Source organism: Macaca fascicularis, chromosome 1, assembly GCF_037993035.2.
Source record: "Macaca fascicularis isolate 582-1 chromosome 1, T2T-MFA8v1.1".
Lineage (NCBI taxonomy): Eukaryota > Metazoa > Chordata > Mammalia > Primates > Cercopithecidae > Macaca > Macaca fascicularis.
The window spans coordinates 11,684,401-11,700,985 of NC_088375.1; the positions used below are offsets into that span (position 1 = coordinate 11,684,401).

At 37.4% G+C, this 16,585-nt stretch overlaps 1 protein-coding gene across 10 annotated transcripts in view; it reads right to left on the reverse strand.

Annotated features, from left to right (window-relative positions):
* Positions 1–16,585, reverse strand: part of RYR2 (ryanodine receptor 2) — a 787,495-nt gene that overhangs the window by 359,266 nt on the left and 411,644 nt on the right. For all 10 annotated transcript variants that reach the window (XR_012434021.1, XM_065543167.2, XM_065543147.2 and 7 more), the window contains exon 17: positions 4,397–4,492. Coding sequence is in view for 9 of the 10 variants with exons in the window: in XM_065543167.2 (XP_065399239.1) it covers positions 4,397–4,492 (96 nt within the window). In the remaining variant the exon portion in view is untranslated. The remainder of the gene's footprint in view (positions 1–4,396; positions 4,493–16,585) is intronic.

Genomic DNA, 16,585 nt, shown 5'->3' on the forward strand with positions numbered 1-16,585 from the left:
ACTGGGTGGTCGATGGCAGGGAACTCATGTGCTGTTGACTGCCCGGCTCCTTCCTAGTTTGGGTCAGGGTAGTAGGACTTTCCCTTACTTGCAGCTGAACACAATGTTGCCAAAAGGCCTCTTACAATGTGTAATATCTACAGCCAGGAAACTTGGTAAGAATCTAACTGAAATTGTTGGATGGACAGATCTAATTTAATAAGTACATATATGCCAGAAAGAAAGAGAGAGAGAGAGAGAGAGAGAGAGAGAGAGAGAGAGATGGAGTCTCGCTCTGTTGCCCAGGCTGGAGTGCAGTTGTGCAATCTCAGCTAACTGTAACCTCTGCCTCCCAAGCTCGAGCGATTCTTGTGCCTCAGCCTCCCCAGTAGCTGGGATTACAGGTAACTGCCACCATGCCTGGCTAATTTTTGTATTTGTAGTAGAGACAGGGTTTCACCATGTTGGCCAGGCTGGTTTCAAACTCCTGACCTCAGGTGATTTGCCCATCTCAGCCTCCCAAAGTGCTGGGATTACAAGTGTGAGCCACTGCACCCGGCCACCAAATACTTTTTTATGTACATTACAAATATTAATCATTTAATCCTCCTAACAGCCCTACCAGGTAGACAACATTATTGTCCCTGCCACTAAATTAGTAGCAGAATGTAAAGAATGGAAAAAGCAATAATTAAAAAAAAAGTAAAAGGAAGGTGGAAAAAATAATTCGTGTTACTGTTCATTAGACCCTGTCTTCTCTATCCTTTGGGTCTAATGACTTCCAATTTGCTATTTATCACAGGTTTTGACAAGCAATTCCCTGTCCTAGAGAACCTAGTGTTTTACCCTTTTTCTTTCCTCTAATTTGAACTCCTTGGTCACCAAAGTAACCAGCGGTGTACATATTTCTACAGCCTATGCATGTGGAGACATATATACATATTATACAGGGTTTTTGCCCCTTCTTTCCTTTTTTCACTTCTTCCTTTCTACTTTCCTTTATCTTCATTTTTTTTTTACAAAAATATATCCTATCACACATTCTAAAAATATATTCTAAATATATTTCAGGATATACATCTAAATAATTATTTGCAATACCTATAATATAGCTGAAAATATTGTTGTAATATAATTTAACTATTCACCTATGATTCATCACTTCGTTTCTAATATTGTTTTTTAAGGCAATCCTAGGCATTTTTCTGCATCTAGCAATGGTAAACTAGGTGTTTCAGGCCAGATGTCAACCAGAACAACCAAGGCACTGGAGACCTGCCAAGGCAGTAAAGACTAGAGGGGGTCTAGATCCCAGGAAGACAATTAACCCTACTTTTGATCCCTTTTCTACTCAAGAATTCTTCAGTTTGAATCTGCAGCTAGGGCACTAACAAGATGAGGAGAATGTGTGTTCAGCAATGTCAGAGTTATCACAGAGAGAAAAAAAAAAACTGATGCATACGTATGCACTTAGCAAACAGCAAAGCACAATCGAAGTAAGTTATACACATATACATGTGCACCTTATCATTGTTACTGCCTCTAAAAACTAAGCAACACCACTTCCTCTGAGGAAAAAACAGTTTATTAAAAGCATAAATGTTAACTGCAGTAGAAAAAATCTTTAGCAAAATATATTTTAGATACTTTAAAAACAGGAGCTACGAAGTATCACGGACATAGTTCAAGTCTGATGCTAGGGAGCTGAGTTCTAACCTTCGCAGTAACAGTAATTAATTCTAGGATTTCGAGTCAGTCATTTCAATGTTCTTTGCCTCAATTTCTTTTCCTCTAAAGTAAGAATGTTAGATTAAATATTCTCTAAGGGTCCTTCTTTCCCTTGACTTTCATTATGTTATCTCTGAGCACAGGCCTTCCCTTTTCAGTAGAAATGCCTGCAATCAACAGATTGACTGGAAAAAGACAACAGCAAATAATAATTTGCATCTGATGAAACTGTGCCTATAACTGACCAAACTGAAGACTCTAAAAACACTGGACTCTACTTCGCTGACCTTAAAGGATGCGTGGCTCTTTTCATGCCTTCTCTCTCTCTCTGGTTTTGAGTTAAACATTTTGCTGCACAGTTGATTCAGCCAGTGTTAACACTCTGCTCTCAGGCTGCCCTGCACCTATCCCTTTACAGATACCACTGGGTCCAGCAGAAGAGATGAGCATTTTTTAAATGTCTTCTGTAGCTTCCCAGTGATTCTGGACACTTTGCCCTAAACATTTATCCATTTTTGCAATCTATGCCACCATCTTGTTCCTGATACAGGAGTTAAGGAGAAATTATTCAGGCAGATAGTGACAGTACAGGAGTCCTTGGTAAGGTTTAGCTTTTAGTGAAAAGCAGTCCCCAAATCGTTTTCTTTTCTAACAAAGAGCAGCCTGCAAAATCGAGCTGCAGACATAGACAAGCAAGTTGGAAGCATCCACGGGTGAATGCCAGCAGTTGTGCCAATAGGGAAAGGCCACCTGGGACTAGGCATGTTCAAAATGGCGGCTTCATGTTCCCGTCTCCTTGCCAGCCACGTGTACAGTAAGAAGCAGGCGACATGGCACCTGCCAAGTGGAAAGCCCATTTGCCTAAGATTAGGGTGAGGTGGCCAGCCTTCCTGGCATGCTATGTAAATGTCACACCAGGCCCTATGCAAATCAGATACCACCTCCTCAAGCCTGCCTATAAAATCTGGTGCACTCTGGTGCAGGCCAAATTTCTCATTCAGGCTCTCTCTCTGTCCCTCTCTCTCTCTACTCTCTCTCTCTCTCCCCCTACCTCTCCCTCTCTCTCTCTCTGAAAGAGCTGTTCTCCTTTCTCTTTCTTTTGCCTATTAAACCTCTGCTCCGAAACTCACTCCTTGTGTGTATATGTCCGTGTCCTTAATTTTCTTGGTGCAAGACAACGAATCTCAGGTATTTACCCCAGACAATGACTTTGCTTCAGTACCACTTACTTGGTCACTCTTTCTCCTAGTAGTTACAGGTTTTTCCTTAATATATTCTGCAATTAATGCCCAGTCACTACATTCATGTTATGATACTCTTAACAGCCTCATCTCATAATTATTTTTGTTTTTATTATAACAATCTCCATTTCTATCTTACTTCTGCTACCCAATGATCTAGCAGTGCCCAAGTACTCATTGTGACTCAAATTTTTGTCCTCCACTATCTAAACTCTACAAATTTTTCTCTGTGACTTAAAATTACTCTCTCTAATCATGGCTGTTTCCCTGTCTCTATTCATTCAATTCCAACAAACCTGTCCCTGAGTGGGTCTTTATCATGCAAAAGTCGCAGAACTATTTGGTATGGACAGTGGTATTTTTTGAGTGAATTTTAACATTCATCCATCCATTCATTCAACAAACAATACTAAATACCTATAGGTGCCAGATGGTATGGTAGATCCGGAGAGAACAAAGATGAATGAAACCATGCCCCTATCTTCAAGAAGTTCATTACTAACGAAGGAAACTGAGAGGTAAAGTAAGTAGCATAAGAGGGCATTAGTGATAGAGAAGGGCAAATAATGAAATACTGTGCAAACAGATGGAAAAGCAGTAGATTCATCCGGGTGCCACTGAGGCCATCTATGGCACTAGAGAGTTCAAACAATTATGTTTGAACTAGAGAGCTCTAACAAGTTCAAATCACTGATTTAATACTGATAAGTCCGAAATCACTGATAAATCATCACAGTCATTGATAAGTCCACAATACTGAAATAAAACTAGCATCTTGTAGAGACGTGTGTATCGAGTTGACTGCCTATAAATATTTTACTATTATATAGACCATTTGTGAGTATTTACTAAATTTCCTTTAAATAAAATATTATGCTTTAGGATTTGGAAAACAAATTTTCTCCCCAATCTATCCAAATAATCTTTCGAATACAAGGAAAACAATGAGAACTCCAAACTGACCTTTTTATTTATAGAATAGACTATCAGTAATCAATTTGAAAAAGAATGCGAATTATGGCTCTTTAGTGTTTTTCAGGACTTTATAAATAGGCTTTTTAAAATATAAATGGACATGATATTGTTAGATGACTATTCAGAAATGACTAATGAAAATACTAATGATTTTTTGATAAATAAAAATACTTAACATAATTTAAAAGGAAAACACTTAATATTACACCAAACATCAGAGTTTTTGTTTTTGTTTTTTAGAGATGGGGTCTCCGTATGCTGTCCATGTTGGAGTGCAGCGACCACAGTGCACTACAGCCTCAAACTCCTGGCCTCAAGTGCTCCTCCTACCTCAGCCTCCTGAGTATCTGAGACTCGGTACACACCACTACATCCCACTCAAAGTTTTTTTTTTTTTTTTTTGTCTTAAAGGACATGAAGAAAAGAAAAATAGGAGTGATCTATCACAACAAGGAGAAAACTAGAAAACATACCCGAAGAAGCTTCCAGTCTTTCCAATCTGCTGATCAACCAGTCAAGGGAGCCGGAAAACTGAGCACAGTTTTTACGATTTCCTCTAATTAGAGCCGCTGCAAAAGAAGAAATAGATTTCACCTTTATGTCATTTTCTAGCTCGAAAATTGAGATAAGCTAATAGCAGCCCTAAAATATTGGATCAAGAACAAAGTATCTTCACGTTACATCTAAAACTTATGCAAACATATATACACATACATATACAACACGGAGACATTAAAGACAAATTAATCATTATTAATTGAGACTGAAGAAAACCACTGCTCATTAGAAGGAATGTGATTTTGGAAAGTAAATTTCACATGGGGAGGTAATAATGAAGGGTAATGGAAAAACCAGTCTCCTGGGAGTCCCCTCACTTGGGTTCTAATACCCATTGCTTTTAATTAGCCATGAGATTAAATTATTCTGTCTCTCTCAAGCCCAATTTGCTTACCTATATAATAAAAAGAGCAAATCAGTTTTTCTGAAAATGAACCACAAAATACTAGGAGATATAACTAGTAGTTATAACTCTAACAGGTATACAGAGAGATATAACTAAATGTTACATTAAATAATGGATGAGAAGACCAATAGCCACTAACTTTGAACCCCTTTTATTTTCTTATATCATTTCCTTGGATTTAGAGATTCACAATGCATATTAAAGACCTGAAATTCTGCAGTAAAGACACCGATTCTAGCTTGGCTCAGACTACTGTTTTCTACCCTTCTTTGATTGAAGAACCCATTTTAAATAAAATTCCTATGTGATATTTCTGATCTCTTTCAGCCTAGTTTATACACTCAATTTTAAACTTTTAATTTTTCAAAATCATTAAATTCAAAGCAAGCCTGGTAAGTATTTTCTACTCTTATACCTCTATGTTTATTCAGAAACAGTACAATTGCTTACAAAGGGATGGCAAGACTTTTAGACAATACGATATTTAAAGAGAGAAACATGTCTCTATAAGAATAATTGCTATTGAAACTCTGGTAGGCCAGGGGCGGTGGCTCACACCTGTAATCCGAGCACTTTGGGAGGCTGAGGCAGGCGGATCTTGAGGTCAGGAACTTGAGACCAGCCTGACCAACATAGTGAAACCCCATCTCTACTAAAAATACAAAAAATTAGCCAGGCATGGTGGTGGGCACCTGTAATCCCAGCTACTCAGGAGGCTGAGGCAGGAGAATCGCTTGAACCCAGGAAGTGGATGTTGCAGTGAGCCAAGATCACGCCACTGCACTCCAGCCTGGGTGACAGTGCGAGACTCTGTCTCAAAAAAAAAAAAAAAAAAGAGAGAGAGAGAGAAAATCTGGTAGCTGATGCAAGCAGTTTGAAGAAGTGAAGTTTGAGGCTACTGCCTGTTAACCTTCTTGTTAAGAGTAGGAGGGAAGAGCCGGGCGCGGTGGCTCACACCTGTAATCCCAGCACTTTGGGAGGCCGAGACGGGCGGATCACGAGGTCAGGAGATCGAGACCATCCTGGCTAACATGGTGAAACCCCGTCTCTACTAAAAATACAAAAAATGAGCGGGGCGAGGTCGCGAGCGCCTGTGGTCCCAGCTACTCGGGAGGCTGAGGCAGGAGAATGGCGTAAACCCGGGAGGCGGAGCTTGCAGTGAGCTGAGATCCGGCCACTGCGCTCCAGCCTGGGCGACAGAGCGAGACTCCGTCTCAAAAAAAAAAAAAAAAAGTAGGAGGGAAGAGACTCTACAGTTACAGTGTACAATTAAAGATGTCCTTCACGTTCCCTCTTTCCAAAAATAAAGAAATAAAGTTATTATCTGACTGAGAGTAAGAAAAGAAACACACAGAAAAGACGCCAACTCATGAGAAGAGCTTTTTTGTGTATAGAGCCTCCGTGACATTTGTACAGAGATTCAGAGCTAATACACTAATTACTCAGGCTCTGCTCTGGCTCTGGGTCCGGCAGCCTCCCCTAAGAGCCAGCCAGTGAGCTATACTCACAGACTGCAGAGTACAGCGGACAAAAGATAGGGGTGGAAGATAGCAGAGGAACGAGAAGTACTGTGTGTTAAGCAGAACTTCTAATTCTATTCTGTAAGAATATCTGTTCCCAATTTAGAACAATAGCAATTGGGAAAAAGGACATGATAAAGTTTTTGAATTTTAAGAGTCCCTTTTGTTTAAAACATAACTCGTGCTTTTCATTTTATTTCTGATTTTGTAAAACTAATTATATATAATATATATGTAACTATATATAGCTATATAAAATTATATATAAGCTATTGTATTATCTAAAATTATATAGGTATATATAAAACATATATTATCTATCTAAAATGATATATATATAACATAAGTGCTTCTTGAAAGAAGCTAATAGTATAAGAATGAACTCTTTTAATAAGCCATGGGGCATTTAAGAAAATTATAGAGTGAGCCACAAAGAAAATTTCATTAAATTTACTGCAAACAGACATGGTATAAACCAAGTTCTCTGACAGAACTATGTCAGAATTTAGTAAGAAAAGCAGGAACGAAAATAAAACCGAAGTATATAAAAATTTAAACTGTCTCCTTAATAACTCTTGGGTCAATGATGGAATCAATACCATAATATAAAATATCTAATAAATATCAAACACAACCAACAACTAATCGTAAATATCTAATAAATGGTAAAATATCTAATAAATACCTAACACAACCAATGGTAAATGGCCAAAAGTGTACTCAAGGCCAAATTAAACACTTTAATTGCTAAGCAGTTGGGTGAAAAATGGTAAGTAAATCTTTTGAAATAGAGAAAAAGAAAATCAAATAAACAGTAAAATAGAAAAAATATATGAATAGCAATAAAAGTAGAAATTAATACATTAGAAATAGAAATAATTTATATAATAGTAAGATTGATCAAGAATACATTCAAGGACTATTTTTAAAATATAAGCTGACTACCAACTACTACTTTAATCAAAAAGAAAAGGAAAAAAGGACAAAATTAAGAAAAGGGCATTACACCAGACGTGGTGGCTCATGCCTGTAATCCCAGCACTTTGGGAGCCAAGGTGGGAGGATCACTTGAGCCCAGGAGTTTATGACCAGCCTGGGCAACATAGCATGACCCAGTCTGCACAAAAAGTTTAAAAAAATTTTTCCAGGCATGGTGGTACATGCCTGTGGTCCCAGCTACTCGGGAGGCTGAGGAGGGAAGACTGCCTGAGCCTGGAAGGTCAAGGCTGCCATGAGCCATGATATCACCACTGCACTCCACCCTGGGTGACGGAGTGAGACCCTATCTCAAAAAAAAAAAAAAAAAAAAAAAAAAAGGAATTATAAGCACAACCATATATAGATACATAGATATACAGGTAGGTATTTTTTTCACTAAAACTGACCCAATAGAAGGGAGAATACCTAAACAGAATAATAAATCATGAGTAATATTGAAAAGTATATCAAAGACCAAAAGCTTTTTCGCACATATTCAATAAATAAGTAATTTCTATACTACTTCATATGCTGCATAACAATGATTTGGTCAACAATGAAACAGATAAAATGATCGTGCCTTAACACCATAAGATTATCTATATTTTTACTGTACCTTTTCTATGCTTAGATACAAACACTACTGTGCTACAACTGCTTATTCAGTATGGTAATATGCTGTACATATTGCTGTACCTATGCACAGCCATAGGTTATGTAGCCCAGGAGCAGTAGGCCATCCCATAGAGCATAGCCATGTAGTAGGCCATCCCGTTTAGCGTAGCTCTGCAGTAGGCTGTAACACGGAGGTTTGTGTAAGTTTCATGATGTTTGCAAGATGTTTTCCTTAGAACTATTCCAATGAGTGACACAGGACCGTATTCCAAAGCCAAAAAACTAAGGAGACTTTTCTGATGATTTCATGAAGACAGTATCAGTGACAATTGATACCAAAACAGACATTACAAAACAAGAACTCTTACTTATAAATATAAATCCTAAAATATTATATAAATTTATATATTAATAAAATTAAATCAAATTTAGCAGTATAAATTTAGTATTTATAATTCAAATTTAGCAATACATTAGCAACATTTCATCCAAGTGGAGATTCATTCCTCCAAAGACACAAAAATATATCAGGAAATCTGTTAATGAGTGAAAGATAAAACCATCTCAATATACTATGAAAATGTATACATTTCTAATGAAAAAAAATTAACTCAGTAAAATAGTGTCTCCTGAACATCACGCATGCATGCATGTGTGTGTGTGCGTGTGTGTGCGTGTGTGTATGTAGGTGCATGTCATGGGTACCAATATATTTTACAGATAAATGGAGTCTGTGAATTATTATAATTCATCCAGTTAAGAAGAAATAAGTTACGTGAGTTTCTAAGTAATGGAAAAGTACGCAGAGAAATACAAGGAAGCTCATCACAACACTCTTCATAATAGCAAAATACTGGAATAGCCTAAGTGTGCCGAAATAAATAAATGGTGACATTCCTTCAGCACAGAAGTGTACATCTGCTAAAGCTTGACGAAGGTTTATAGTTACTGCCAAGGATAGAGGCTCACAATATAGAATTAATTGAAAACATCTGCTATAAAAGAACATTAATAGCATGATTCCATTTTTGTAAAGTAAATGTATCCACTGAATATAAGTACATGTATAGCATGGAGAAAACTGTTTTTCAGAATATTTCTTAGAGAATGAGAGCTGATATTTTGGGGAAAAATATCTTGATAAGGGACTGACATAGAAACAGAGATCTTGAGGAAGATTGAGGTTAGTGCGACTGCTTCCCCAGGTCAAAAAGGTACCTTTTCTTATTCCAAAATAAGGTGGAAGAAGAATGGACCCAAGAGAGGAAAAAATAGGGCCATGCCCTGTAATATGATCTTTCACAGTGACCCTTTGAACCTGCAATAAATTCTGTCAAAAAAATCACAAATGCTCACTCAATAAGAATGGAAGCTAGGATGTGAAGAGGTGATGTTCTGTGGCTACAATTTCACTCTTGGAGAAAAATAGACAACAATAAAAAAGCATGGAAGTCTGAAAAATTGTAACCAAATAAACCCCTGAAACATACCAACATCAAAGGAAAGCCCTTTGACTATCTTAGTCCGTGAACCTGGAATTTGGAGCAAGATAAGCAAATCTTCAAGGGGAGGAGGGAATAGGTGATGTCTTGCTGCAAAGATGTGCACAGATACGCACATACAATGTTATTCTGCAAGCATGCGTGCAGGTGCGCAAAATGTTCTGTGCGTGTATAACGTGATAAATATTTAAGGCAACATTTTTAAAGGTTATACATTAAAATGAGTGGTGAAGTGTAAGACTGGTTTCCACCTTCCTAATTTTTCTTACTGCTTCCTTATCTAAAATGTATTAATTTTAATACCAAATAGTACAATAAAGTGAATGTCTTTCCAAAAATCAAACGGAAAACCACGGTATCAGTATCCGTAGTGGCTCTCATCAAGAGATGTCTCCAAGCACCACTGTCGTCTCCCAAGTGCAACGGCAACTTCATATGGTGAGTCAGGTAGAAAAACAAAAGACAAATGTTCTTCTCTAAAACTTTACAATACTCTTTAATCGCTGCCTAATTAAAGACCAAGTTAAGATCTTTTACCTTCCATATAGGTCTTTGTTCTCATATATTTAAGAAATATCAATGTGAATGTATCAGGCACTACAGCTGGCCCTGTGAATATGGCCTCAAATAAAATGTGAATAAACACAGTCCAATGACTTACAAGTCATCTTCTATGATATTTTAAGCTATTTTATATGTGACACTGTGTTTTATTACATTTGATATGGTGCCTGCAACTTAGTAGGTATGGTATTTCTGAACATAACTGAATGAATAGATAGTGTCCAGTCTCCTATAAAATAAGAATATCAGTGGTTAAATAACTGCAGTCCAACTTAAGTAATATAAAAGAGCTTTGAATTAAGCTCTTAAGAAGGAAATGCTAATTCACCAAACCAGTTTTATTAATGTTAAATAACTAATTAAATCCCTACACTTTTATCCAATTAGAATATGAAAGTCATGCAATATTCACAATTAATAAAAAATGGTTTTTAAAAACAAATACACTATTCTGCATTTCTTTACTTTTTAACAATTTAGTTTCCCGTGGTAAGAATATTTAACATGAGATCTATCATTTTAACAAATTTCAAAGTGTACAATACAGTATCGTTGACTCTTGGTACAATGCCATACAGTATATCTCTAGAACTTATTCATTTTGCTTAACTGAAATTCTATACCCACTGACTGGCAACTACCCATTCCACACTCCTCAGTCCCTGGGCAATCACCATTCTGATCTTTTGATTTTTGCTTTGTTTTGTTTTGTTTTGCTTTTTGAGACAGATTCTCACTCTTGTCATCCAAGCTGGAGTGAGGTGGCAAAATCATAGCTCACTGCAGCCTCGACTTCCTGGGCTCAAGTGATCCTCCCGCCTCAGCCTCTTCAGTAGCTGGGATTACTGGCACACATGCCACTGCATCCAGCTAATTTTTAAACTTTCTGTAGAGACAGGGTCTTGCTACGTTGCCCAGAATGGTCTCCAACTCCTGGCCTCAAGTGATCCCACTGCCTTGGCCTCCCAAATTATGAGATTACAGAAATGAGTCACTTTGCCCGGCCCCATTCTTTAATTCTATGAATTTAATCATTCTAGATACTTCTTATAAGTGGAATCATGCAATATTCATCTGTTTTATTAGAATTATCCTATCCCCGGAGGCTTCATGCTTCAATGTCTTTAAATTCTTGAACTCAAAATTTCACAAAAGATTAAAAAAATCTGAGACTTACAGAAAAATTTAGATTTAAAGAAATTCCAAGAAATTACCTTCACTTTAAAAATTGACGCAACAAATACTGATTCCCTGCTTGGTGTCAAGCATTGTTCTAGGTGCTGGAGATACAGAGCAAATGAAACAACATCCCTCTTGGAGTTTATATTCAAAGTTTGGAAACACTAAGTAACAGGCCCTACGTAGCACAGAAAAGTGAGGGGCTAATTGGACTAAAATCTAGAAACATTTTTCAAAATACTGAGATTAACAAGTAGATGCTGCTAAGCCTGAAAAAACCAAAACCCATTAAACAAACAAACAAACAGAACAGAACACTTCAGAACGTACTGAAGAATCTAAGAAGATAATGCACTGAAACTTCTTGGAGAGCTTGGAGCGCTGTCCCTGCATTTGGGGATCTTGTACACTGGAGTTTGAGGACTCCTACGCAGGGACTTGCAAGGGTGAGGGACAACGAGACTTATCAAGCTGAAAATTTTAAAGGATGTGTCTTGTTTATAAGATACATTTCTGAGACTTCCTGAAGAACAAGATCGGAACTATCCAGATGCACAAACATTAGAACAACACCTGATGTGTGCATGTCTAAAGCCCATTTCCTTATTTTTCACCTCTTGACTGCCTTTTCTCAATGTTTTATGGCATTTAGGGAGATCTGCCTCCCTGAGACACTGGGAAAATGGTCTGGATGTGCAAAAATAATGGCTAATGGCTGTATCCTTTCCAAGTCTTCGAACATTCATTTTGGTCACACTCAAAGAGCAGCAATCTATCCTTGTTGGTTTCATACTTTGAATCTTCAGAACATGAGTATTCATAGGAAAGTTTGCCAAAGAGCCATTTCTCAGACATCTTTAGAAAATCATTCTGTCTTGTAAGCATCCCACAGATTAATCATGTGGATGTCAGAAAAGATGTATGAAAGCATGCCACAGTGATGCTTTTCCAACTATGAGTATCGCTGTTTCTAAGATCCTGAGGTATTCCAAACAGCAGGCTCATAAATCTACCTTTGTCATTCTCCACCTAAAACACATGAAAAATGCAAAATTGTTATAGATTCTCATTCCTACCTTCTTGGTTTTCTCTCCATGAAAAATAGACACACTGAAGAGAAAATACAAAGACAGTGGCTTATTTCACATATAACCCCAGGAGAGAATCTATGGTCTACCTATTTGGAATAATGGGAAGGAGGCTTAACAAATTTGGAGTTAATATTTGAACCAAAGGTTTTGATAGCCAAATAAAGAATGAAAGGTAGATACACATGTCTTATAGGACTCCAATTATTGCTGCAGATCTGAGACTTTTCCAGACAAACTGAAGTATATATTTAGGTATATATGGCTATCTTATGATTACAATGAATTCAATAAAAAATATTGGCAGAAGATGGTTCTGAAGTCTTTTGCATGTCAAAATTCAACATAAAGTTGTATTTGTTACCCTTTTCTGGTCATGAAATCGATGCTCACTATAACACAAAAAGAAAATCATAGGAACTCAAAAACATTAAAAAATACTCTCATAACTCTATCCATTGGAAACACCCCAACTCCCACTAAAATTACCATGTAGATTAGGGGAAGACAGTCTCTTCATTTGTACTAATATATAAATGTTGTTGGTTTTTTTTACTCAACTGTAATTAATACATTCAGTTTCTACTTTTACTGCCAATTATCTGGCATTAGAGATATATGTTAACTACTTTTTTCACTTATAAAAGTAATGCATGTTAATAGATTCAGAATAATGAAAAATAAAAGATCAAGATCTCTCTCCCAAGTTGCAGCCCCCTAACTAGACAGAATCACCAATATCAAAGGTGAAAGGAAGGGACAGACCAGACCAAGAACTCAAAGAATGCAATACAGAGAGCTTAGAGACAGACCAGCAACATCTGGTTGCTGGTGAAAGGAAGAGACAGACCAAATCCTTCTTCTTAAAAGAAGGGTATAAACCAGGTCAGAGAGTCTCTGAAAGTTCCTGAGAAGTGTGTGAGAGCTCCCTGAGGTCTGAGTAAAGACTGGAAAGGAGAAGGAGCGGAGGTAAAGAGATTAACCACCAATTTTACCATATGTGAATATCATTGATATCTGAAGTATTTAGCTGTATACCAGATGGTAAAGATGCAGATGTGTGATGCTGTGTTCAAAAATGGGTAGAATAATAGAATGAAAAATCTGCAGTCTGAGAATAGTGATAAAGTAAACTTCGTTACTGCCATTTTCCAATGAGGAAAACAAGAACCAGTACACGCCTACAATCATCATGATTCTATGCGCTCTATTGGCTAATCCATAACATTCTATGCTATATCCAACAAGTAAAGTTTCTTTTCTAGGACATCTTTGAAAAGCAAAACAACAACAATAAGAATGGAGCAAGAGGTTGGAGACAAAAGCTTTACTATGTTAACAAGGGAAAGGATGATAATAAGTATCCAAAAGAAATGGGAATAATGATAATAGGAACAACAATATGTGATGCTGAGCATTTTCTATACACTATAACATTTAAGCCACCCAACAACCTTATGAGGGGAATGATTATTGCCATTTTACAGGTAATATTTATAGTAACAATAGGTGCCACTTGCTATATGCCTGAATGAAAGGTCAGGTGTTTATATTTCAAGAAAGGAACCTAATGAAAGAGGAGCAGGAGGTCCACTGGTTTTTAATACACTAAATTGATAGCCAAATCCACCCTGCTACAGAAGTCAATGGAAATCTCTGTAATGTATTTATTAAATAATTCAAACAAATATTTATTGACTGCCTACTCTATTCAACCATAGTGCCAGGTAGTGAATAAAAGCATTCTGATTAGAATTCAGTTCATAAAACCCTTTGAATAAGTATACGAGTCAACATTTGGGGTGGAAACTTCAGCTTCCTGGGCAGCATCCTCTATAACATTCATTCCCTGTACAACAGATGGACAGTCCAAGGACTTGACCCAGTTTCAAGAGTGGGTCCCTGATCAGTCAAGACCAGTGTTAAAATTTCTCTACTCTTGCCAGAGTGACCAGTTCAGGAATGGCCAGACACAATTTGGGCTAATGACATGCAAGGAGCACTGTATTTGGGGATTTTAGGAAATAGCACACTCTTTCTCAGGGTATAACTTCTGCAACAAGCCCTCTTTCACTTTTCTCATGTCAGAAAGAAAGTACGCAGTACTAGCAGCTGATAGCAGACAGTTGAGGCCATCAAGAAAAGCCAGCACTGGAAGATGACGACCCCATGGAAGGCAGAGTGGAGACCTAAAGAAGCTTGTTCTGGAGATCAGATGGAGCCATTGTGTCAAACCCACTGGTAGACTGCGAGCTATGCGAGCCCCCAAATCCCCTCTGTTGTTGAAGCCAGTTTGCGTTTGGGTATTCTGTTATTTCCAACTGAACACATCCCGATAGAAACATCACTCCGCCTATAAGAGTTCCTTTCTCTTTCTATTTAAATAGGTAAGCCATTTTAAAATCACATCTCTAGCCACGTTCCAGTAAAAGCCAACCTCAAAACTAATTAGGAGCAGGAACTGTGTTCATACCCACCAAGTCCCCAACATTTTGTAAAGTCTATTAATGTTACTTTTGTAGGTTCTAAAATCATCAAATTTAATCCCCAAATAACTCTGTGGAGGTAAAGGGAGGACTGGCTTGAGAAATAAGTAGCTCAGAAGGATAAAGCTGAAGTGCTAACTTTTTGGCAATGGACTTTTTCTATGGTTATATCAAAAAATAGCATTCTTTCTATTCATTTTGTTACTCATGGATACAATACCTGTTGAAGGAACCAATTAACAGAGGCTATAAGAAGAGTTGATATGAAAAGTAAAGTAAGATGCTTATTTTCTAGATTTACCTACAAAAACAATGTTCTTTCTGCACATAACACTTTCTACCCTCAAACATACATACATAAAATTTTCTTTTTTAAATTAGAGATGGTTGCCCAGGCTGGCCTCAAACTTCTGGCCTCAAGCAATCCTACCAGTTCAGCCCCCCGCATAGCTGGGACTACACACGTGAGCCACTGCATCCAGCTAGTTTTTATTATTATTTAGAGGGTTTTCCTACGCTGCCCAGGCTAGGTGATGCAACTGTTTACTTAAGCGTCGAGTTTATCCAAGAAATTAATCTTATACCAAGTGAAGAAGGTAGTCTGTGGTGTTAAAAACACCACTACACTTTAGTCTCTGCTATATTATGAAATTTAGTGCTATAACTTCTGCATTTGCAAAGAAAGGCAGTCATTAGAATTTTGGCCTCACAAAATCTTTATCTCGATGATTACTGTGGGTAAAATAATGAATCCAAATTCCTATAAAGCCTCAATATTCCTGGTCCTGTTCTCAGAAATGGCAGCCACATGTTACGTTTTAGTCTGAAAGTACCAAACTGCAAGTGTTTAATTTTAATGGCATATCAAATAGCCCACCTAATGAAAACATATTAACAATTCTAATAGGCACAAGAGTTTTATTTGCTGGGTTGTATTATGACTCTATAAATTTTAATGACATTTAATTAGATTGCAAAGAACTTTCAAATATTTTGACTATCCTTCATTCTTTCCATTAAAAATGCATTATCTTTTTTTCATTTTTTTATAACTTTTTTTTGCATTATCTCCTTTCTATACTTAGGTATACTTTCCTATTTTATCAGAACTTAAGTCATTTAATGAATACACATTTATTGAGTATCTTCTACGTGCCAGACATTCAGTTAAATAACAGAGATACAAAAGCCAGGAAGGTGCTATTCTTGCCTTAGAAATCAATCACACTTATAACTAAATAAGAAATGTGAAAACTGCTATAAAATACACGTAAAACTTAGTGGCAAGAAACCAGAGAAGGAAGATTTAATTATACTTAAGAGTTGGGAGAAACATCAAGAGTAACTTTATTTTTGTTTTTGTTTGGGATGGAGTCTCATTCTGTCACCCAGGCTGGAGCGCAGTGGCGCAATCTCGGCTCACTGCAACCTCCACTTCCTGGATTCAAATGGTTCTCCTTCCTCAGCCTCCTGAGTAGCTGGGATTACAGGCTCCCGCCACCACTCCCGGCTAATTTTTTGTTTGTTTGTTTGTTTGTTTGTTTGTTTGTTTAGTAGAGACAGGATTTCACCATATTGGTCAGGCTGGTCTCGAACTCCTGACCTCAGGTAATCTGCCTGCCTCAGCCTCCCAAAGTGATGGGATTACAGGTGTGAGCCACCGTGCCCGGTCATCAAGAGTAACTTTAAAAGACAGTGACACGTGAACTGGGTCTTGAAGGATATACAACAATTCTGAAAAAGGTGAGAGAATGTCCCAGAGGTGT